Source organism: Neofelis nebulosa, chromosome 10, assembly GCF_028018385.1.
Source record: "Neofelis nebulosa isolate mNeoNeb1 chromosome 10, mNeoNeb1.pri, whole genome shotgun sequence".
Classification (NCBI taxonomy): domain Eukaryota; kingdom Metazoa; phylum Chordata; class Mammalia; order Carnivora; family Felidae; genus Neofelis; species Neofelis nebulosa.
The window spans coordinates 72,472,744-72,497,859 of NC_080791.1; the positions used below are offsets into that span (position 1 = coordinate 72,472,744).

Sequence of the window (25,116 nt, forward strand, 5' to 3'; positions counted from 1 at the left end):
AAGGTATTTTCACTTAACACTCAACTTTGTTTATTTCTTTATTGTGATAAGAAGATGCTACTAAAAACGGGACTACATTCACCTCTCAAACTGTTGTGAAATCAGCATTCCAAGTTATGGAAGAAATTTTTCTATTTGCCCAAACACATTTCACTTCCAGATTCCTACTGTCTGTTCTTCTGTTACCCTGTCATCTCTTATTCCACTATGAGCCATACTCTGTTCTCCAGGTGTGTATTAGGTATGTATATACGGATAGATGTTAAAGGCTATTTTCAATTCTGGGTTTATACTCTAATACTGAAATAAAAATCATTTGTATTCAATGAAATATGAGCTACTTTGATGGAGAAAGGTTCCACCATAAACCTAAGTCTAACACACATCATTAAAGCTTCAGTATGTTTTCACTAATTCCACACAGGAGGATTACAGATGTCCTGCTAGCTACCATTTCCTGGTAAGCAATCTGAATGGCTTCCAGGAAATTGCTAATGACCTTCATTTTACTTAAAATCTAGGCTGCAATTAGTAATAGTTTTGCTTCTCCATGCTGGTTATAATGTTTATTTTCATCACAGCAATCAGGGAGAAAAAAGTGAAATGTCTTATTTTTGAATTATATCAAAATGTATTCTCTTTTATTTCGGTATGTCACCAAATAGACTAATACATATTTAATGTAATCATAATTGTGTAAGAATACTTTGTATCTTTCTTACTTCTAACCAATTTTGCCTCCTTTCCCACTCCAGGCTTCAGCAATTGCTAAAATTAGCCTTTTAAAGTGGAATCAATAGAAGTATTTTATAATTTTTGGCTATTTTTATATATAACAATATTTTATAAAACTGAAAATTTTAAAACTAGATATGATTTTAAAGTAAAGTTCTATGTTTTTAATTATAATAACTATTAAAGGAAGTTTCAGATTTTTATTCAATGAATTTAAGGCATGATTATGTGGTCAATGTAATAATAACAAAAAACAACTTTATCCAGTGTTATATTTATAACCAGAATTTGTTACTAAACTTCAGCATTTCCTTTTATGTAAACATTGATTTCACTAATTAGAGCCAACTGATCTTTTCTCTAACAGATCGATTTCTTTTAATCTCAACAGTTAACAGCAATTCCAATGTATCATAATACTTCAGACCTTAATCATATAGTAGTAATTTTTACCAGCAGCTTTTGTTTGAATTTTAATTAAGAAGACCTTGTGTCTCCAAACCCAAGTGGGGAGAGGTTTTAATTGCTTACATGTATATCACACAGACTTCAAAAGAAGTAAAAGTTATTTATAACAGAGTACAAAGGAAAGCTTTGAAATGTTTACATTCATGCAAAATAGTATAAATTTTAAAACTATGGGTATTGCTGTGTTATAATGCAAAAATATCTATAAAACCAGCTGTGATATGTATTTACTGTTAATAAAAGGAGTTCATGGGTTCAGAAATAATAGCTCACTATTGACTACAACACGACCAAAAGACTGTGAGATGGATGGGTTAAACATGCTATTCTGGGGGAATATTAAGTTTCCACCTTAGTCATTTACTATGTGATTGAGAGCAGTAACTTTACTTTTCTGGATGTTGGGATCCTTACAGGGAAAATAAGAAGTTTGGGTACATAATATGCAAAGCTTCTTCAGCTCTAATCTTTTGAGATTCCACAATTCTAGATATTACTCTGAAGTTCTACAATTATACAAAATTCATACAGAAAATAGTGACACTCTACCACATTATTTCATACAAACAGGAAAGTGAGAAAATTACATGTGCTCTCAATCTCTTTCACAAGCTGGTCTCTAGAGCAATACAGCATTTGTCTTGAGAAATAACAATTTAAAATTTTCAAAATACACGAAATCTAAACATTGATAGATTACTATTTTAACCCTTTATCCTGTGAAACAGCAAGAATCACTAGGTATGTGAACTTTGCTGACTTTAAGTTGAAAAGTGGCAAATGATTCTCCTCTAAACACTTCCAGATTTTTTTCAGTTCCCTCAGATGAAGAAATTGCTGTAAATTTATAAATGGAAATTCAACAAAAACTCACTTATAAATGAATATGTAAAGTGTACAGTCATAGCTCTTGGAAAACCACTCTAGTCCTTCTGTGATTGCCTACAACTGAAAACACAAATAACTGTAAATTACTATTCCTAAAAAACAGAGAATCCTGTAGAAAGGGCAATGTATGGAATGAGTAATCAGAGTACTTAGATATAGTTTAGGCCCTTACTAGAAAAGTGAACAAACTAGGAGAGAGAATCGGCATTTAAGCTAGTAACCTAGAATGCAGAACACTGATTCTGTGGGAATGCTGTTAGATCCATTCTGACCTTTTGGTGATAACAGTACTGCTTAAGTTACTTCAAGAATAACCTACACCATTTGGTCTTCAAAGATCTACGGTACACTGGAGACAAAAAAACAAACAAACAACTAAGACTGTTGTGTTCCTGTGCTCTCCTCCAGAGATTTATGTCCACAATCAAACCTAATAATGAAACCAGTCTCTCTCAGTGACACACAGTGGCAATATTATAATATATTCATGTTTTTAATTCAGTATCTGTACCAAGTACAACTGTAATATGCTTGTACTATTTGACGCAACACAGTTCCTAATTTTATTTCTCTTAGTAACAACCCTAATGAAGTAACAGAGAATAATACTTAAAACCTTTAATAGTAAAGTATGGCAGAAACATTCGGGCTCTCAAACAAGCCTCTTAGACATATTAGTTGAATAACTATAATAAGCAATTGTGTTTCAGTCACAGCTTTGAAAAACCCTGGGAATAATTTATAGAACTTTCTGTTTAAAGGAATTTTTAGTCCACTTTTTTCCTATCAGAAAGAGACTATCATTTTTCTCAGCTGCAGCAGAATATACCTAGGAGCACATCTACCTTAATCCCTAAATGTAAATATTGCAATGATTAATCATAAATGACCAAGGAAGGAAAACACTATTTTCCTTATTTGCTTCATATCACATAATTATTTTTTTGTCTCTCATATCATCTGTGTGTTTGACAAACACAAGCACAAACAGTTTGTGCTAAGTCAAACACAACCAGCATTACTGTTTCTCTGGCACACTGCCCAGGGAGGCGCCTTCACACCAAGGAGATGCCAGCCACAGCATAGAAGGGCATGTGTGCAAAACAGGGAAGCTGGCTAGGATTCTCTCACATAAACCACAGAAGATTAGGCCTATCCATGGAGGCAGAGGCTGATTTCCTAGTGCTCTTGATTTCATTAGGTATGTCACCATTGCATTTAGAAATGTCTCATAACCATAATTATTCTGGCATCCTTACTCCTTTGGTACAACTCAAACATAACATTCAAATGGGTTGTGGACCCTATCAGTACTTCTGTCTTACCTTGTGTCCTTCTACCGTCTGATTCCCCCCTCTCTTACATTCAGGTACAGATCAAAATAAATAATTCTGTAGAGAGAAACTGTATTACCTATATGTCCTCCAGCTTTGCAATACTGCTTCACTTACATAGAAAAGGGTAAAAGCGAAACTGTTTTGGTTGTTTGTATACTGTGGAGGCAGAAACAGCCCAGAGTCTATCTTCTCCTTTTCCCACTGAAGAAGTATAAGATTCTGAGGCTATAGAGGCAGGATTCAAAACCTGCTGCCACAACTTTTGACTGACCCCACATAAGCCATGTAACTTCTTCTCACAGTCTTTTTACTCATATATAAAATCAATATAAAAATATTTTCCTTAATGGATTGTTATAATAAGGATCAAATAAAATAATGTAGATGTCTTAGTCCTTTGTTTCCTTTGTATAAAATAAAGCACCTTACAAAAAGTACTATTTTACTTATTGGCAGGAAATCGATAACATTTTCAAGATTAGTCTTATAATTAAGAAAATATAGTAAACACTGGTATTAATTTTGAAAAAACTTTAGGAGGTCATGAAGATAACATTCCACCAGAGTAGGAACACCCTCTAATATCCTCTACAATATCCCTGTTTAAGATTTCCAGATTTCCAGATTTTCCAGATTTCCAGCTAAATTTCCAGATTTTGTTTTTTAAATTCATCCATTCATTCCATAAATATTTTGTGAACTCCTAGTATATCTGAGGTACTCTCTCTTAATGCAGTCCAACAGTATCAATGCCAGATAGCCATTAACTATTCCTAAATTCTTTTGTACATTGAGAATAATTTCATTATTTCCTTAACTCCTTAAAACACAATTCTTATCCTCTTACAATCAACCAACCAACATATACTAGGTCAAACTTCCCTACATCTCTAATTATTATTCATATTAAATGTTCAAGTTCTTCTCTATGGTCGTGGATTAGGGAGGGAATTTTTTGTTAAGTTTATTTATTTATTTATTTATTTATTTATTTAGAGAAAGAGAGGAAAAAGAAAAACACAAAAGTGAGGGAGGGGCAGAGAGAGGGAAAGAGAGAATCTCAAGCAAGCTCCACACTGTCAGCCCAGAGCCCAACGCAGGACTCGAACCCATGAACCATGAGATCATGACCTGAGCCAAAGACAAGAGTCAGACACTTAAACACCGGAGCCACCCAGGTGCCCCAAGATTCATTTTTTTAATACTACTCTTAATCATTCTACTGTCAATACTTTAATTCTCACTCAGGCACCTAGCGCACCGCACAGAATTTTTCAATGATAATAATAGAAGCTATGTTTCCTCCCTCCCCCAGCTTCATTCCACTCTCGAATCCAAAAGAAGAAGAATATATATATATATATATATATATATATATATATATATATATGCACAAAATCAGAAAATAATATAAGTATGGACTATTTAGAAAATAATGACTATGAGAATTCTAACAGCCCAAATTTATGGGATGCATAAAGCTATTTCTACAAACATATTCATGGCCAAAATACCTTTATTGTTAAATAAGCAATGTTTAAAATGAAATATTCAGTTTAGGAATTTATAGGGTATCAAAAACAAACAAAAGAAAAAGTATAAGGAAATAAGCCTGGGAGAGATAATATATAAAAACAATATGGAGTAGTTGGTATACTCAAGTGGCAGCAGAATTGAGAAATAAATCTAAAAACTGGATAATTACTGGGATATTGGGAAAAGAGATAAGTAGATAAGCCACTGGCAGGTAAAATTGAAGGACAAAAGGGATAGAAAATGAGTATGCAAAATTTAAGATGGAATATATAACAGAAAATAAAAAACTTAAAATATGTGATGCTATATTTTAAAACAATATTAATGTATTTGAAAACCTCAGTGAAATATACAATATTCTAGGAAAATGTTTTTCTGGAAAAACTGACTTAAAGAGAAATAGAAAATGTAAAAAGAAAAAAAAAAACAATTAGCAACAAAAACTCCAGGCCCAGATATTTTATGGGTATATTCTCTCAGAATTTCAAGGAGTAAGTAATCCTCACATTATCTATTCAATATTTTACGCAGCTTAGAAAAATAGGGAAAGCTTTCCAATTCAACCACGAACTCTGGTACAAAAAGTGAACAAAGAGTACAAATAAAGAAAAACACAAACTAATCTCATTTATGATTACAGATGCAAAAATAACAACTGTAATATGAGGAAATAAAATTATTCGGTACATTAAAATAAGACTGCACCATGACTAATCAGGGTTTATTTCATCAGTAAATTTGAAAAACAAAAACCAATAAGATATGCCATAAAATAAAATGCAATTTCTCATAGAAACTCCTAATAAACTATGACTAGAATGTTCTTTTAATAATAAAGAATATCTTAAACATCTTAATAGTTAGGGGTGAAATAGTAAAAACAAATCCATAAATTAAAAACTTTACAAAATACTTGCTATCACATGTTTACTTAATATAATTATTGATATTCTAGGCAGTGTAATATGAGAAGGGATGAAAAAAGGGGGCATAACTGCCAAAAAAGAGAAAACCTATCAGCTGAAATATAATTATAGCTAATAAGTTCGATAAAGAGGAAAATTATAAAATGAACCAGCAAAATTCATTAGCATCCCTAAATATGATAACAAAAAGAAAACAGAATGAAGAATGTCTCATTCACGAGAGCAAGCAAAAAGATTAAATATTATAGAGAAAATATCAAAATAAACACACAGAATCTACATTTTAAAAAAATCATCATTGAGGGACATAAAAGAATAAATGATTTTAAATGAAAAGATTCAATACTATAAAGATGTCAGTTCACCCTATAGTTTCATATAAATATAATCTTTCAAAAACTTATTTTGGGATTTTAATGAACACTTAACTAAATTAAATGTAAGCCTAAAATAAACTTTAGAGAAGTATGCACACACCTTAAAGAAAAATTATGAATGTGGTCTTGCAATATTTACTTTTCAAAGATACCATAAAGCTACAGTGATTAATATAGCACAGTAGTAATAAAAGTTTAGATAGATCGATAGAATAAAACCAAAAGCCGACAAATGGTTTCAAATATGCAATCAGTATGGTAAAAGATGTTATTTAAGTCAGACAGAGAAGATCAATTATTTAATTACTGATACAGATATATTTGGTTAATGGCTTAAGAAAAAAATTAAGTTGTTTCTCTAGTTGAAATTACACATCAAAATATACTCAAGAGGAATTAAAGGGTTAAATGATTAAAAATATAGTCAAAGAATTGGAACAAAATATAGCAGAGTGGGGGAATCCTTTCTAAACAAACCTCCAACATAAAAGAGCATGAAAAGGGAGGGAGAGATTTGACAATAAAAATCATAATGCAAAAGAAAATGATAAAATGAAACATACATGACATCAAGGTTAATACCATTAAAATATACACTAAAAATCATACAGAACCATAAGAACTAGACAAATCCGTTAAAAGAAAAATGGGCAAACAACATAAACAGGCAATTCTCAAAGGAAGAGACATTTACTACAAATAAATTTACGTCAGATTCTTCATTAACAATAATAAAGAAATTCAAACTAAATCAGCAATAGTGTATCATTTTCCCCTATAAAAACTGGCAAGAAATTTTTGAAGTAATAATACTTGCCACTGAGGGCAAGAGAATACTTGCAGACACTGCTGGTGAGAGTGGAACACTGTACCCTTTCTGCAGGGTAATGTGGTAGTATGAGTCAATGGCCTTTTTAGAAAAGAACACATGCTTTAACTCAGGAATTTCACTTTTAAGGAATATATCCTAAGAAAATAACTACTAATTAATACTTAAAATTATTAGGAAGTTATCCATATTCAAGTTTTTATTTACAATGACAAATAATTTTTAAAAACTACTTAAATGTTGAATAAAAGACTCAAATTATGAGAACCTCACTTCATACAATATTTTCTGTAAATAAAAATATTTTAGATGACTTAATCACTTATTGATATATCATTAAATGGGAAAGAATAGATTATAAAAGAACAGTAAAAGATTCTAATTTTAAGGAAAAACTTTAACAAGTATATGCATAAATTAAACAAAATAATACAGGTAAAATTAAATAACCATTTTATTTTTTGTGTGTCTATTTCTCTATTTTTGCAACAAATATGTAATGAAGGAATTTATCATAAATTCATTTACAACAAATTTTGTAATGAGGGTTGTTTGAGATATAAAATACTGGTGGCCCACAATAGTATGTATTTCTTGGGGATAGTATTTAAACCATATTAAAATTTCAGAATAATTATAACTAATTTAGGTGGATAATAACTGGCCTGATCTCACCTAGACTAAAAATGCATGTTGAATTTTAGCAGGGGTTGAATCAAACTATCTGAATGCTACTTAAACTATTTTTTTCCAGTTTTTATGATAATATATTATTGGTATATTTTTATAATGGCTATGGTGACAAAATATTAGGATGTAAAAAGAGACAATTATGTATAATAAATCAAGATGGAAAATTTAGTAAGAATCTTATCTCCTATGCTCATAAAACTGAGAGCAGCACACAAATGAAAGTTCACATATGACATACAGAATCCAGAAAAAAAAGTTAAAGAATTTGAAAAGCCTAAATTTGCATGTTTTTTTGCTTTTGAGATTTAGACATTTTGATCATCTAAGGCTAGTACAGTTTTTGCATCATAAAGTCATAATCAGAATGGAAAATAAAGAAAGATGGAAAGCGGGGGAAGGGAGAGGAGATAACCTGAAGCACAAAAACTTGATGCTGAATCATGACATAATAAAATATTAACTTCCACATCACTAAGAGAAAGCAAGACCCCTGTCATTCATGCTGGCAAAAGCTTGCCTTTGCATAAACCATTACTGTTCTCACTGTTAAAAAACCAATGACTTTGGAAAGGATGGAAAACACAGAATGACGTGCAAAGTAGCACACAACATGTTACTGCAGGTGGATACAGAATATGTCACTAATGACTTTCTTTCTACCCATCATTTATAAGTTAAGATTTTTTTCCCCAAATAGCAAATGCCCTTTCTGAGTACAGAACAGAGGCAGTGGAATTCAAAATAATATTCAATTTCCACTTAATGTTAATACTGTATTAGTTAATGAAATGAGTTATTAATTATTCCCTGGGAAAGAGATGACTTCCTTTTGTCTTCATTTGAATTGAACACAACATACCTGAACACTAGGCAATTTTTGGTAATAAGTTAAAAATAACATTTTCATCAGAGTTATTGCCAGATGTTTATCTTAAATAAAACATTATCCATGACCAATAGGAAGATTCATCTGAAGTTATTTGATAATTTCAGAAAACTAATGTAATTAGGTTCCCAAATTGTTAGTGCAAATTGGAGTGATGACTGTCTGTCTGCAAGAGACAACTGATAGAATTAATTAATGACCATGGATTCTGTTTAGGATACCAAAATTAGTAATAAAGTACTTCATCTCCATAAAGGCATCAACAAGAGAGAGTTAAGGAAGAAGAATAACTTCCTGACTGATAGGACAACTTAATTTTGTAATGGTTCTTAACATGTTTCAAAATAATAACATCAATCACATACCTTCAGAACTAAAGATGCTCATCCTTATTAGGGTCAGAGGTCATGAAACATTAACTTCTATGAAATCTGATTGAGATCAGTCAACCTATGATCCTATGGGTATGTTAATAATAACAGCAACCACAGTTGACCCTCACGAGTGTTTTCTAAGTGCCAACAACTGTTCTAAAAGCTTTACTTGTATTAATCCTATTAATAAGCCTATGAAGTAGGAACTGTTATTGTCTCCATTTTAGATATAAGGAATTTGAAACATAGAAAAGTTCAGTGACTTGCCCAAAGTCACTCAGCTAGGAAGTGATAGAGCCAGGATTTGAAAACGGTAACCAAGCCTCAGAAAACACCCACAAACCATTATGTAAAATACACTCCATAAACTCTTTTTTATAGGTGCTACCCTTGGCCCTTTTTGACCAGAAGAAATTCAAATTAATGATTTGGATTCATAAATCAAGCCATTATTAAGATTTCAAGAGGGAAGACTAAAATTAACTTGCTCTTCATCTTTTGACATTTTTTTTAATTTTTCAGACTGTTAATGAAGCAATTTACCCTATAATTTATATGTTTATAGACTAATAAAAACAGAAGGGAAAAATTTCATTCTATAAGAATTATAAAGAATAAAATTTCAAGGACACACTACATATTTACCCTGTCATGTATAAACACATATTAAAGGTAAAAATTTAATCTTAGGATACAGAGATCAGCAAACATGTTGTTATACAAAATAATATACTCTACATTGATATGTTTGATATTTTGTATATTGTACCTTTAATTTCTCCAAGAAGTTCACTGGTATTTAGTCTTTCCATTTTTTCCTTCCAATCTTTTGAAAGTAGTTTTTCCATGCAGGAGGAATCTGTTAGAGTTAAAAAGTAAGTATGGAAAATGTTACATATATATTTTACAACTATTAAAATACTACAAATACAAAAGCCAACTTATGGAGAAATTCTCCCATTATAAAAATGATCAAGGCTATATTTGTTGTTGTTTTAACCCTAGGATATAGACAATTATATTAGTGTATCTATCACAAAATACCACAACTAAATTTATTTTTACCTGACTACTTAAACTATTCCCAGGGGGAAAAAAAGATAATGCTCAATAATCTTATCTTGGTAGTATAAATATAATTCTATTAATATTCAGTCAGCATTTATCATTTCTTAGACTGATAGGACAGAAAAGGGGGCTATTTCCTCTGATATTTAAGTTTAGATGTTGTTCCTTTTAATCCAGGTGATTTTTTTCTAAGTCTAAGCAAAATTTATGTGCCATTCAAGGAAGAATGACAAATCTTCAAGGGGGAAGAAACAAGTCAAACTGTAACCACATAGTCCTTAAAAAAGAAATAAACATATGACAACTTTTGTGGAATACCCACTTAGAGGATAATTCAAAGAAAATAAAGTCAAGATGTTTTCTGTCCCTCAGTAATAAAAACTGCTAAAACTTTTCTATAGAAAAAGATGCATATTCTTATAAAGAAAATACTCAGTTAAACACTATTTGCCCAACTGCCTATCTAACTAACATACTAGATCATAGGGAATGATTATACTTGCTTCTATAAGGATTCATAAAGGTTACAGAAATTTAATTTTAGAATGCCCTAATAATTAGCAAATTTTTCTCAATGAGTCATTTTTTTTTCTCTCTATTTAGATGGGTTTGCAACTGGTGCTACTGCTTACAACTATTTATATATATCTTTTAAGCCTCAAATCTTAACAAATAGGCCATGTTTCCAAAAGGGAATGCAGATTTAAATACCAAATCCTCAGTGCAAAGCATACTCCCATTAAACTTTAACATTCCAAGTGTCAAAATTCTGATAACTTCTTTTTAAAATTGTATTTAAAATAGTACTCCAATTCCAAATGCCTTTCCTCTCCCATATCAGTACCTATCTATTTAGCATTTTCCCTTTCATTTTTTTCTCCAACTTCTAAATCCTCCTTGAATTTTTCAGAATGACAGTAAGGTCAGGATGGATCTAAAGGGTTTTAGAAACTAGATAAGCTTTAGAAAAATACAGTGAGCCCTGGGTAAAAGATGAGAGGACCACTGCATCATTAGAAAGTATTGGCGAAAACAATTAACGTTTGTCCATGACATGATCAATCAATCAAAGAATGGATGGAATCCAGATCAGTGTGTCATGAAATGGCTGATGAAGAACAACCATACTAGCTCACTATCACAGAAGTTAAAGTTCATTCTAAATAGAAGTCAGCATTATTCGATTAATTGAAAGCTCACAGTCCCTTCCCTTCCTTCGTCCCTTCTATCCTTCCCTCCTCTTTTTCTTCCATTCTTTCCTATTAATTATTTTCTGAGGCTTCAACAAGTGATCTACTACCATGATTAAAAATTGGATTTTGAGTGACCTTCCGAAAGGGTCTATGCTCACACAACGGTTTGTATTTAATTTCCAAAATGGTCTCTTGATATTTTCATTTTAAATTCAAAAACAAGGTATATACTTTGCTTTATACCTATTTTGTGTTTATGCTAAAGTAATAAAAAAAAGATAATACTAAGTTTGGGATTAAGAAGCAAATCCTCAAAGCCACATCTAACAGACATTAGTTTTTCTCAAATCAGGTTTAAATTTCTGAGAGAGATTGATAGGACATCAGATCATGGATAAGAATAATCAGCAAAATGTCTTCAACTTCCTATCCTACCTAATTCTGTTACTTCTTTTTTTTTTTAACCCTTTCATACATGTTATCACATTGCACTAAACTGATAATCACTGATATAAATGCTAAAGCATAATTTGTTTGGTTCAAATTTGAGTTGAGAGCATATATTATAATAGTAGAAGTCAAAAGCCCAAATTACTAGTAATGATCACAAATTCAGAGCAAGTTCAGAAACTAGGATTATATACACACTAAATGTAAAACAGGCTAAACTATGTCTCTCGTTTCTATAAATAGACCTAAAATCTTTCAGAGCTCTAGGAAAAGAATGCTAAAGCTTCATGGGAGAAAAATAGAACTGTATGGTCAACAGGAACACACACTTCAAACATAAGTCAGACCATGTGTACACAGCTTCACATAAAAGCTACTCATTAATAAAATGGTTAATAACATCAAAGCATTTCACATTCCTATTAAAAAATTAATCCTCACCATAATGCTGAGTTAATCTAGTTAATATGAGTTCCCATTTCAGTAGAAGAAACTGAGGGGAAAAAATAAAGCAGTCTTTCCATGTCTATATTTAGAACTCATGAAAATAAAGGCAGTCACTGATGGCCTTTAACTCCAGGACAATAAAAGTCACAACATACAACCTTGTCAATGTTTAATCTCAAGTCTAAGAGATTCCGGGAAGATTCAAAACTCAGGAAGTCTCTTGAAAAACTCTCAGCTTTCTCACCTAATTATCTGACTGCCAAATCTCTACAAGTAGTATTAAGCATGCTCCATACTACAATGAAAAGCAAGTAAAATGAGGGAGAAAAGACCAGAAGATGCAGATTGTTAACAAATACCACACAGGCAAAGGACACCACTGCCACCACTGAGAGGTTTCTGACTCAGGATGAAGAAATATGTAATAGATAAAGTTGTAAATGAAAATTTATATTTTCAAATTTCCTACTCAAAACAATTTCCAGGTAAGGGTGCAAATTAAAAGTAAATATTCATCCTCTATGTGGCACATCCTTCAACAACACTAATAGGACACTAGTTTTACAGAGGTAATTGATTATATCAAACTTTACCCCATTCTGATCATGCGCAAATGCAAAAACCAAAGCGGTCAGAATAAGTAAAGGGGTCCAGTTTGTATTATGTACACAGGAGAAGTAAAGACCATGCAGAATTGCTTTAACTCAATAGTTATTCAGCATGCCAAATGGAATAAAAGGAGTGAACTTCTCCTAAATGTTCTTGATTATTCAAATCTTAGTATTTTGACTGAGATATCTTCAGCTAAAAACTAAAAGAGGAACTACATACTCTTTGGAAATTAAGAGAAAGAACGACAACATTACAAGACAAAAAAATGTTACAATGATACGTACCTATTAAAAATGATAATATTTCAGCATAAAAGTGGAAGATGTTAAAATTAATCCATCTTACTTTGAAATAGTTAATGTTCAAACACCAATACATATTCAGTAAAATGCAGGACTTTATTATATTTATCTTTTCTAATTTTTGTAAATCATATGAGTAAAACAAGACTCGGAAATGAAGAGCTGGCCTTCAATTCTTGCTTATATTTTAATCAAGGATGTAAAAGGTTTTCACATGTTAAAATTCTCAGTGGCATAGTTTTTCTTTTTGTTTTTTTTTTTCTTTCCTTTGCAACTTAAGTTTTTCTCTTTAAAGAAACTTTTTCTAAAGGAAAAAGTAAAAACACAATTCAGACCTTATTTTTAATAAATATCCTGCATAACGGATTGGAAAGCAATGTTTCTGCTTCCTAAGTATTTAGATTTCAGGCCAGGTAAGTCAAGAATGCTTTACCAGGCTAACAATTAATTTCACAGTACAGATAAATTTGAAGTGAGAGTATGTGATATATTTATTTCCTAATCTATATGATAATATTTTAGAAACAATTTTAAATTATTCCTAAATACAGCCACCGTAGTATAAACTCCCATCCTGCACAAAGTGATGGTATTTCAAATGTGTCAGAGAGTAAATAAATAAATAATTGCTAAAACTAAAGCATGGAGGAATAGGAAAGGATAATGGGAAACATTTTTATTGCACAGGTACTTTAAAACAATTTGACTATGAGTAAACACTTAACTATTCCTTTGGCCTCAAAGTGATATGTAAAGTTATAAATGCTAAAACGTTAGAAACATGACATAGAAAAATGTCTTTAAATATTTTACTGAGGAAAACAATGCTGCCCCTGTATGCAGATTTCCTACTGCTTTATTAACTCCTTTAAGAGAATATTAAACCAATTCCTTTTATTTTTACCATTGGAATCATAAATTTCAAGTGCAATAAATTTTCTATGTGTGCAAGAACAATGATAACTTATCAAAAGTAACTTTGACCTTGGTTTACAACTAGTTATGACAACATACATTTATACCGCTGCTGATCATACATCCCACATTTTTCATTATGAAACAGAGACACACATGCCAGTTACTGTACATTTTTCCACAGTGACAAGTGCTCCACAATACAGTGGGATAAAATTGGAGCTTGGAGAGCTTGAAGAGCACTCTTAAATTTTAATTAAAACCCTCCAAGCTCACTAAAAATAATTAGACACTAAAATGTGCCAGTTTTATTTTGAAGTCACTATAACGTACAAAGCATACTCCCTGACGACAGCTTGTGCTGTCCTTCTCCCCGCCTCTCTCCAATGAAACAACTGATTTTCCAAATACGAACAAGGGGGTATAAATAGAGGCTGTTTTCAGGCCTGCTCTTCATGCTGGGAAGCTGACAGAAAAGACAGCAGAATGGGTTTTTTAAGACTGCACCAAATGAACCTAGAATAACTTGCCTAACAGAGTTCGAATCACTGACAAACTCTAGATACAATTCAGTCTGCAAGAAACACCACGAGTTATATCACTGATCTTTTTTGATCCAAAAGCCAAACCTTTAACCTCTTAAATGTTTTTGCTATCTTAAAATATCTCATACAATGCTATAGTCCATCCTATTTTTAGCCAAGCAGCAAGAGAAAGCATGCCTTTCCCATACAGCAGGGCAATGATATAAACATCAACACAGATGCTCTGCCAGGAAGAGCTGGACTTCTCAAGCACTTGATCATTAAGGAATGCACCAACTGTTTTGGATAATCTCGTGCCAGCTCCCCTTTTGCTCCACACTCCCCTCTGGGAGTGGCCAATCTTGTCCTGCCTTAATTTTTCATTTTACTCCTCCATAGCACCCCCCATCCCTGAAAATATGAGAAATGGCATTTATGCCTAGCAATGAAAAAGCAGGCTCACTTCCCCAAACAGACCAAAACTTTAAAACAATTAACCCTCCCCTCTTCTTTCAGATAAATTACTAAGTATAAAATGCAATCTGTTTCCTTTGTTTATTCAATATGAACAATTTGTAAATGACTCAAGGATAAAATTCAGAAAATGTTGTGCTAAATTAGAACCATTATAAACATGCTAATGACTCAATGCTTGAGTAAAACATGCATGATCGGTGTGAAGAAATAGATTTAGTTCCTGTGAAATTCTGTTGTGCTGCCTTAAAATGATTTGGTCATTAAATCAGATACTTTCCTTCCAGGAAAAAATGTTAATTCCACAGCCACTTTACTAGATAATATACTGTGAGTGTGTACGTATGTGTGTGTGTGTCAATGGGAGCTTTGGAAATGTCATTAGAACTGTTAGGTGCAAGATTTTGGCATATTCATAAGGGAGAAAAAGATCCACACTTGAAACCTGGTAGAAATACACATATAGAAATCATCACATTAGATGCAATATTCTCTATCTGCACTGTTTTTATCTACCAAAATCTTTGATATTTTTATAGGAATCCCTTAAAATTGGCACTTAACACACATTCATGGAAGTCTCATTGCTCTATGCAGGTAAGAGATACATGTCTCATCTGCTTTCCAAGGTTGCTTAACACCTAGAATAGCATCAGAGAGATCATTCAAAATCAAGTTTCTCTCCCATATCCATCAAAGTACAACTACTACCAGTGCCAATACAGAAAAAGAGAGAAACAACCAGCAGATGATCCAGAGGCTCATAGCCTACTGCTGTACCTGAAAGATACTCCAGCGATCATTAAGACCAACACCCTCATTTCCAAAAATGAGAAAACAGAGGTAAGATAAGTAAGTCATTTAGGTGCCCAAGGTCAAACAGTTGGTGACAGAGCCCTGACTCTAGTTCAGTGCTGGTTTTACCGAAATGACTGTTGAAATCATATTTGAACATCAGTTTTATATACTATAGCATCTAATAGAAAATGAATAATTATGCCTATTATTAAGTGCTTCAGACATAGAGTGAAGCACTCTAGTTCCTTGGAGAGGGGGACTAAAATTTCAAGGCACTACAGTAAAAGTCAATAGTGTTCAATGGCCAGTTCTCCCATACATACTCCTCCATTAAGCTGGTCTTCCTGTTCCTTCATATTGCCTTTTCCTTAATGCTTTTTCTTGGTTTGAACAAAGAGCTTTCCTTTTCTGAATATCGTCCACCAAGGAATGAATTAAGATGCTGCTTAAAAATACTATTGAACTTAAAAAGTAATCCCTTCCAAATTAGGTTTTATCTTCACATTCAAGGAGTAAATGTGCAGCCTGAGACCTTCGTTTTTCACGGTAGCTCATTGCCCACGACACCTTCAAATTTACTACAGTTTTAATGAGTAAAAATGTTCCATTAGAAACTACAGCTGTCTGTATTAATAAAATTATTACTCATAATGACATCCTCTCATGATCCTCCTTATATTCTGCTGCTCCATTGCCAAAGGCTGAGGTATTTGTACCATATAACATGGGACACTGTTCTTTGGGTTCTACAAATGTTTAATTTTTACTTTTTTCAATACTTATTTAACTGCTTTTAAAAAACTGTATTAGACTGTGGAAACAATAACTTCTGTGTCCTATATTCCTTCTTTTGGTTTCTTTGGGGGAAAATGTCTGAATATCACTATTGTCCTGATGGAATTGTCAATCACAGTGCTCTACCCTACTGCCTGCCTCCTACTGCTCCTCCTTGCCACACACACAGAGTAATTTGACCCAATCAGAATTCTCTGCTGGAACTGCCCAGAAAGGCTCTCTTAAGTTCAGGTTGGAAGCTATAAGCATGTGGGTCTGAGATTGTCATGACCATCTTCTCGGGCACATGAAGAGAGCCTGTGTGCAAAAAGAGGGAAGGAAGCCAAAAATACAAAGAAAAAACAAACAGGAAAGAAGATAAACAAACAAAAAATCTTTACATCATGTTAGCGTACTTACATCTAAAAATAGCAAAAGCCAAATTCTGCTCCTGAGGTTCTTGGTAATGTAAGCCAATAGAGTCCTGTTTTTGCTTAAGCTAGTTTGAATTGGGTTTCTGCCAGTTGCAACTTGAAAAAATAAATCTAGGGGTGCCTGGGTGGCTCAGTTGGTTAAGCTTCCAACTCTTGATTTTGGCTCAGGTCATGAAATAATGGTTTTTGAGTTAAAGCCCCACATCAGGCTCTGGCCTGGCAGTGCACAGCCAGGTTGAGATACTCTCTCTCTCTCTCTCTCTCTCTCTCTCTCTCTGCCCTCCCCCTGTTTGCACCCTTTCTCTCTCTCTCAAAATAAATAAACATTTTAAAAATAATAAATAAATACATATATCTAAACAATATGAAAACCATAACAAAAACTGTCATACATACTCAAATCTGTTATGTTTCCAATGGTAACACACTGAAAATTCCCAATTCATTAACTTGTACCACCAGGCTAAAATATTTATTATGTAAATCTTGAAATAAATCTCTGCTTTATTGGAAGATATGCATCAACTTTAAAGTAAACTGTTACAGGGGCGCCTGGGTGGCTCAGTCAGTTAAGCAGCTGACTTCGGCTCAGGTCATGATCTCACGGTCTGTGAGTTCGAGCCCCGCAATGGGGTCTGTGCTGATAGCTCAGAGCCTGGAGCCTGTTTCAGATTCTGTGTCTCCCTCTCTCTGACCCTCCCCCGTCCATGCTCTGTCTCTCTCTGTCTCAAAAATAAATAAATGTTAAAAGAAAAATTTTTTAAATTAAATAAAATAAAGTAAACTGTTACAGGAATACTAGTTACAATTATTTAGCTTTCTAAATTAGGATTATCTAAACATGATGCAACCAAAAGAAAATATAGCAGAAATAAAGTGGAAGTTGAGGCTCATTAAAAAAGAAAAAATAAAACAACAACAACAACAACAACAACAACAACAACAACAAAAACAGCAAAAGAACTCCCATCTAAAATCAGCAAGCCCCAATTTTAGTTTTGTGTTCATTAAAACACCTTCATTTTTCTGGTTAATTGCCTTTACATTTAATGTTATAAAATGAATTATAAAATAAGTTTTTACTGACGAAATATCCTTTCTTATCTGTTTTATTTCTGTATAGATAATTCATAAAAAATAAATTTAAAATAAGGTTATACTTCCTAAATTGGTTTTAAGGACCCTCCATAATCTGGCCTTAGTGATTTGCCTTCTATTATTTTTCCTACATGAAAGCTTTTTAAATGTTCAAATGAGTACACCAAAGATATCTCACTCTTTTGTACAAAAGTTGTGCTTTTTCACTTCACCTTTGCTCATGACATCCTCCTGACCTGAATGTCTCCCTGATTCTTGATGCTTTCTAAAAAACCTATTCTACAGTGTCTACATTAAATATCATCTCCTCAATTATGCCTTGGAAATTCTCAACCTCTGTAAAGCAAAATAAACTTGCTGAGCATATATTATCTGTCAGGTAGTCTGCTTTTTATATTCTCTTCATGGATCAACTCATTAACTCTGAACTACTGCATTACCCTAACTATTAAGTTCCTTGATGGTCAAGAAATGTTTCTGTTACCACTTTGTGTTCTTCCATAATACTTAACCTGGAGCTCTGCACATACTAAGTACTAAAATAAATTCCTTAATATACTAAAAAAAAATAAATGAATAACTTTTTTGTGTGTATAAAGAAACAACAGAACTACTTTGCTTTTTAAAATTAATCATATTGGTGCATAACTTAATACACATTCTATAATAAGTACACTCATTTCAAATGTAAATTCTATGAATTTTGTCTAATTATACATTCATGTACCTGTCACCCCAAAGAAGATAATAGAAGATTTCAAAAAAGGTTACCTTGTGCTCTCTTTCAATCATCCATTCTCTTAGCTGTGGGCAAACACTGAACTGATTTCTATTACTACAGAATAAGTTTTACCTACTCTTGAATTTCATAAACAAGTATGGAAGTTTATAATAGGTACTCTTTTGGATAATATTAAAATTTTTGAGATCCAACCATGTTGAAGATTTGTTAGTAATTTGGTCCTTTTTGTTAATGGGTAGATTTCCACTGTGTTAAATACACAATTTGTTTATCCATTTATCTGTTTATGGATATAGGGGATTTTCTCACTTTCAGGCTATTAGAAATAAAGGTAATATAAAAATTCATTCATAAGTCTTTTTGCCTCTAAAAACAGAATTTCTTCTAAAAGTAGGACTGTTTGTGCCTGGCTTTATAAGAAACTGCGAAAAAGTTTTCCAAAGTGGTTGCATCATTTTACACTTCTACCAACAATGCATGAGAGTTCTAGTTGCTTTATATTCTCATTAATACTTCATAGTGTTAGTATGTTAATTGTAGTCATTATTCTACTTTTGTCTTTGTCTTTGTGAGTTTTAAGAGTTATTTATATATTTACATATATTTTATAAATTACACATTTATGTTATATATTTATATATACATGTATTTATATTATATACTATGTACATATATTTAAGAGTTACCTATATATGTCTGATATATATCTTTTGTCAGATATATGTATTGTAAATATTTTTTGCTTAGTCTGAAGGGTGTCCTTTTAGCTTCCCAAGGTGTATTTTGAGAAGCCATAGTCATTTATGTTATCTAATTATCAAGTTTTTCTTTGAGTAGCATATTCTTGGTGCCATCTAAGAAAATGTGGCCTCCGCCAGGATCACAAAGATATTCTCCTGCATTTTCTTCTAAAGCTTTATAGTTTTAGCTTTATATTTAGATCTGTAATCCATTTTTATTTATTCTATGTGTAGGTCTATTTCTGAATTCTTTGTTCTATTTTATTGATCAATTCATTATCCTTACACCCCACCACACTGTTTTGTTTATTGTGGCTTTACAGTAAATCTTGAAATCACATAGAATAAGTCCTCCATATATGTTCTTCTATTTAAAACTTATTTTGGCTATTTTAGGTCTTTTGCATTTCCATATAAACTTTAGAATCGTGTTGTCTGTCCAAAAAAAAAAAAAAGACCTTTGGTTTTTATTGTATTTATCTTGAATCAGTTTTAATTCTGTATTATTTTTAATATAAATATTAAAGACCATGAAATTTCCCTTGAAGTACATTTTAGCTTCATCCCATATATTTGGATAGGTTGTGTTTTCATTATTATTCAGTTTAATATATTTTTATAATGTTCTTTGTTCTTTTTTTCTTTGGTATATGGCTTATTTAGAAGTATGTGATTTAATTGCTAAATATTTGGGAATTTTTTAAATTTCCTTTTTTTATCTATTTATAATTTATTCCCATTGTGGTCAGAGAATATACCCTACAAAATTTCAGTCTTTTTATATTTATTATGACTTGGTTTATGGCCCAACATAAAAGATGCTTTATCTTGTGAGGTGTTACATATTCATTTGAAAAAAATTATTCTGCAGTTTGTTACTATAGTGTTCTATCAATGTCAATCAGCTCAATTTGACTGATAGGTTTGTTCAAGTCTTTGGATTTGCTGTTGTGTTTTTTTTTTCTTCAAATTCTAAAAGAGGATTATTGAAATCTCCTACAATTGCATTGTACATCTCTTTTTTTTCTTTTCAGTTCTGTCAGCTTTTCCATATGTATTTTGAACCTTTGTTATTAGATACATACATATTTAGAAATTTTGTGTCGTCTTGATGAATTGGCTCTTTAAGCATTATGAAATATTCTTCTTTATTTCTGGTAACATATCTTTTTCTGAAGTCTGCTTTTATATTAATATAGCTACTTCACCTTTCTTATCACCAGTGCTTGTATAGTGTATCTTTGCACACCCTTCTACTTTTAACCTATCTACATCTTTATATTTACTATATTTCTTATAGTCAATATATTAGTTAAATATTTTTCTAAATGTTTATTTATTTTGAGAGAGAGAGAGCAGGGGAGGGGCAGAGAGAGAGGAAGAGAATCCTATTCAGGCTCTGCACTGTGAATGTAGAGCCCAGCGTAGGGCTGGATTCCACAAACCCTGAGATCATGACCTGATCTCATAACAAGACTTGGACACTTCACCATCTGACCACCCAGATGCCCACTAGTTAAATATTTTTAAATTCAATCTGACAATCTCTACCTTTTGAAATTATTATAATCAGTCTATTTACGATTAATGTAATTATTGTTAATAATGGGGAAGTCTATAATCTTGCTATTTTTTTTTATATTTCTATCTGTATTTTGTTCCTTTTCCTGTCTTTCCCTGCCTTCTAATTATTTTTTTAGAATTTCATTTATTATTTCTCTATTGATTTATTGATTTCTCTATGTATTTATTACATACCTTTGTTTCATTATTTTAATGGATGATCAAAGATTTTCAATATATGGGGCACCTGACTGGCTCAGTCGATAGAGCATACAACTCTTAATCTCAGGGTTGGAAGTTTGAGCACCAAATTGCGTGTAGAGATTACTTAAAAATAAAATCTTTAAAAAAAATTTCTTTGTAAAAGATTTTCAATATATATCCTTAATTTACAGTCATCTACCAACAAATAATATACTATTTCAAATATAATGGAAGAAACTTAAAAATGCCCCCATCTTTTGTGTTATTGTTGTCATACAAATTACTTTTACATGTTTTACACTGTATAACACATTTTATTGTTTTTGCTATAGAGTTGATTATATTATAACTAAATTATTAGAATTTCAAATGTCTTTTATCTTTGCTTTCAGATATACAATTTCCAGTACTTTTCATTTCTTCTTTAAATTCTAACTTTCCATCTAGAATTATTTTCCTTCAGCCTGAAAAAAATTGCTTTAAATTTTTCTGTGGTGAAAATCTGCTGGCAATTAATTCTATGAACTTTTGTTTGTCTGAAATACCATTATTTGATCTTTATTTTTCAAAAATTTTTTGCTAAATAATTAATTCTAGGTTAAATTTTTTTCTTTTCTTAGGACTCCACAATATGTCATTGCAATTTTTCTGACTTGTATTTTTTCTAACGTGAAATCAGGGATAATTTCTTTCTACCACTATAATGTATCTTTGGTCACTTTTAACATTCTCTTTCACTAGTTTTCAGCAATTTGATTTGGTGTGCTCTGATATATATTTTTCTTTGCGTTTATCTTTGAACCTGGAAGTTTATATTTTTTGACAAATATACAATTTTTTTCAGCCATTATTTTTTCAAATACACATACACACATACTTTTTTTTTTTTTTGGTCTATCCTCTTTAAGTACTCTAATTGCACACATGGTGGTACATCATTATTTCTCATAAGCTATCAGGTTCTGTTTATTTATTTTTTTCTTCATGTGCTTCTGTTTGGATGGTTTTGATTGCCCTATCTTTAGTTTCATTAATCTTTTCATCTACAGTTAATTGTTTGAATTTAAAATTTTCAAGTATTTATTTTTTATTTTTAAATCTCAAATATTATATTTTTCACTTCTTGAATCTCTATATGCTCCTTTTTATTGTTTCCATTTCTTTATTACAATCTTATTTTTCTTTAAATCCTTAAATATATTTATAAGAGCTATTTATTTTTTATTGAAGTATAATTAATACATAGTGTTATTTTTGGATGTATAATGATTCAACAATTCTATATATTTCTCAGTGCTTATCAAGATAGGTGTATTCTTAATCCCCTTTATATCTTCCCCCACCCACCGCCCTTCTGGCAATCACCAGTTGTTCTCTGTACTCCAGAGTCTGGTTTTGTTTGTTTGTTTGTCTCTTTGTTTGTTTTGTTTTGTTTCCTAAATTCCACATGAGTAAATTCAAATGGTATTTGTCTTTCTCTGACTTATTTCACTTAGCATTATGTACTCTAGCTCCATCCATGTTGTTGCAAATGGCAGGATCTCACTCTTTTTTATGGCTAAGTAATATTCTATTGTATGTATGTATATATACACACATATATATATATACATATACACACACATATATATGCATATGCATACCAATATACATATATGCATATATACAATACATATATACATATACATATACAAATACATATATGATTTCTTCTTTGACCATTCATCTATGGATGGACATTTAGGTTGCTTCCATATCTTGGCTATTGTAAGTAATACTGTAATAAACACAGGGATGCATGTATCTTTTTGAATTAGTGTTTTCCTTTTCTTTGGGCAAATACCCAGTAGTGGAACTACTGGGTTATATGGTAATTCTATTTTAATTTTTTGAGGAACCTCCATGCTGTTTCCCACAGTGACTATCAATTTGCATTTCTACTGACAGTGTAGAAGGGTTTCTTTCTCTCCACATCCTGACCAACACTTGTTATTTCTTGGTTTTGATTTATAGCCATTCTGATAAGTGTAAGATGATATTTCATTGTAGTTTTGATTTGCATTTCCTTACTGATTAGTGACAATAGCATCTTTTTCATATGTGTGTTGGCCATCTGTATGTCTCCTTTGGGAAAGTGTCTATTTAGGTCCTCTACCCATTTCTTTCTTTCTTTTTCTTTTCTTTCTTGTGTGTGTGTGTGTGTGTGTGTGTGTGTGTGTGTTTAGTTGTATAAGTTCTTTATGTATAGTACCAATCGTTTAATTTTGCCTTTGTTTCCCTTGCCTGAGGAGACATATGTAGAAAAATGTTTCTATGACCAATGTCAAACAGATTACTGCCTACGTTTTATTCGAGATTTATGGTTTTAGATTATAATAGCTATGTTAAAGTCATTGTCATTGCTAATTTTATCATCTCTATAACTTCTGGGTATCTTTCTATTGACTGATTTTTCTCATGCTTATAGGCTCATGTTTTCCTTTTTTCTTTATTTTTAAGTTTATTATTTATTTTGAGAGAGAGAGCACAAGCAGGGGAGGGGCAGAGAGATAAGAGGGAGAGAGAGAAAATCCCAAGTAGGCTCCACACTGTCAGCGAGGAGCCCGATGTAGGGCTCAAACTTGTGAACCATGAGATCATGACCTAAGCCAAAGTCAGACGTTTAACTGACTGAGATACCCAGGTGTCCCATATGTCTGGTATTTTTACTGGATACTGGACAATATGTATATTACATTGCTGAGTGTTTGGAATTTGTTCTTTTCCTTTCAATGTTTTGAATTTTCTTCTGATGGATAGTCATTTATTCACAGATCATCTTGACCATTTTGAGGCTACTTTTTAAGCTTTTTAATAACGGGTCTACTTTTTTTTAGTTTGTTTCTGTAATCTCTACACTCAGCATGGGGCTCAAACTCATGACCCTGACTTGCTCTTCTGACTGAGCCAGCCAGGAACCCCTAGAGTACATTTTACTCTAGAGATAATTTATTCTCACTCCAAAGGTATGGCTTTTCTGGGTCTCCACTGAATGTCCTGGGTGCTTAATGAAGACCCTCTACTGTAGAAACTTAAATATCTCCCAATAATGTGTGAACCCTGATAGTTTTGCAGCTTACTAGTTTTTCTTTTCCAGGTAGCTGTACTTTGCCAAGCCTCTTATATTCACACTCTATTTATGTGTACCTGAGTTTTCAGCCAAAAACTCAAAAGGACCCCAGAGAGAATTTTTGAATTTTTCTCTGTACTCCCTTCACTCTTGGACTTCCACCAGCAAATTATAGCCACTATAATTTCTTCAAACAGTGATGACTGCTCAGTTCACTGAGGCTTCCCTATAGTACTTGGGTTGGCTGTCCCTGCATCAGGGTCTGGTAGATGCCACCAGATAGAAAGCCAGGGTAATCTCAGAGCTCACTTTGTTTTATTTTCCTCAGAGATTATAGTCTTGTGCATCCTGTTTTCTAATTTCTTACAATGGTTGTTACATAGAGTTGATCAGAATCTCTTGTCTATATTAGAAGATTAAGTCCCTATTTGAACAACATGATTAACTTACATTAATTAATTGGCATATATCAAACACTATATCCAATAATTGCATAATATACATTCTACTCAAGTGTTCATGGAAAATTACTCAAATAGACCACATGTTGAGTGATAAAGCAAGTCTAAGCAAATTTTAAAGAATTGAAACCATGGAGGGCATAGTTTTTGACCACAACA

At 32.0% G+C, this 25,116-nt stretch overlaps 1 protein-coding gene across 27 annotated transcripts in view; it reads right to left on the reverse strand.

Annotated features, from left to right (window-relative positions):
• SOX6 (SRY-box transcription factor 6) overlaps positions 1–25,116 on the reverse strand; it is a 693,774-nt gene that overhangs the window by 248,859 nt on the left and 419,799 nt on the right. For 26 of the 27 annotated variants that reach the window (XM_058688340.1, XM_058688339.1, XM_058688348.1 and 23 more), the window contains one exon: positions 9,819–9,908. In XM_058688340.1, coding sequence (XP_058544323.1) covers positions 9,819–9,908 — 90 coding nt within the window. Of the gene's footprint in view, positions 1–2,077; positions 2,124–9,818; positions 9,909–25,116 lie in introns of those variants that run through there. The other variant, XM_058688362.1, reaches the window with a different exon arrangement.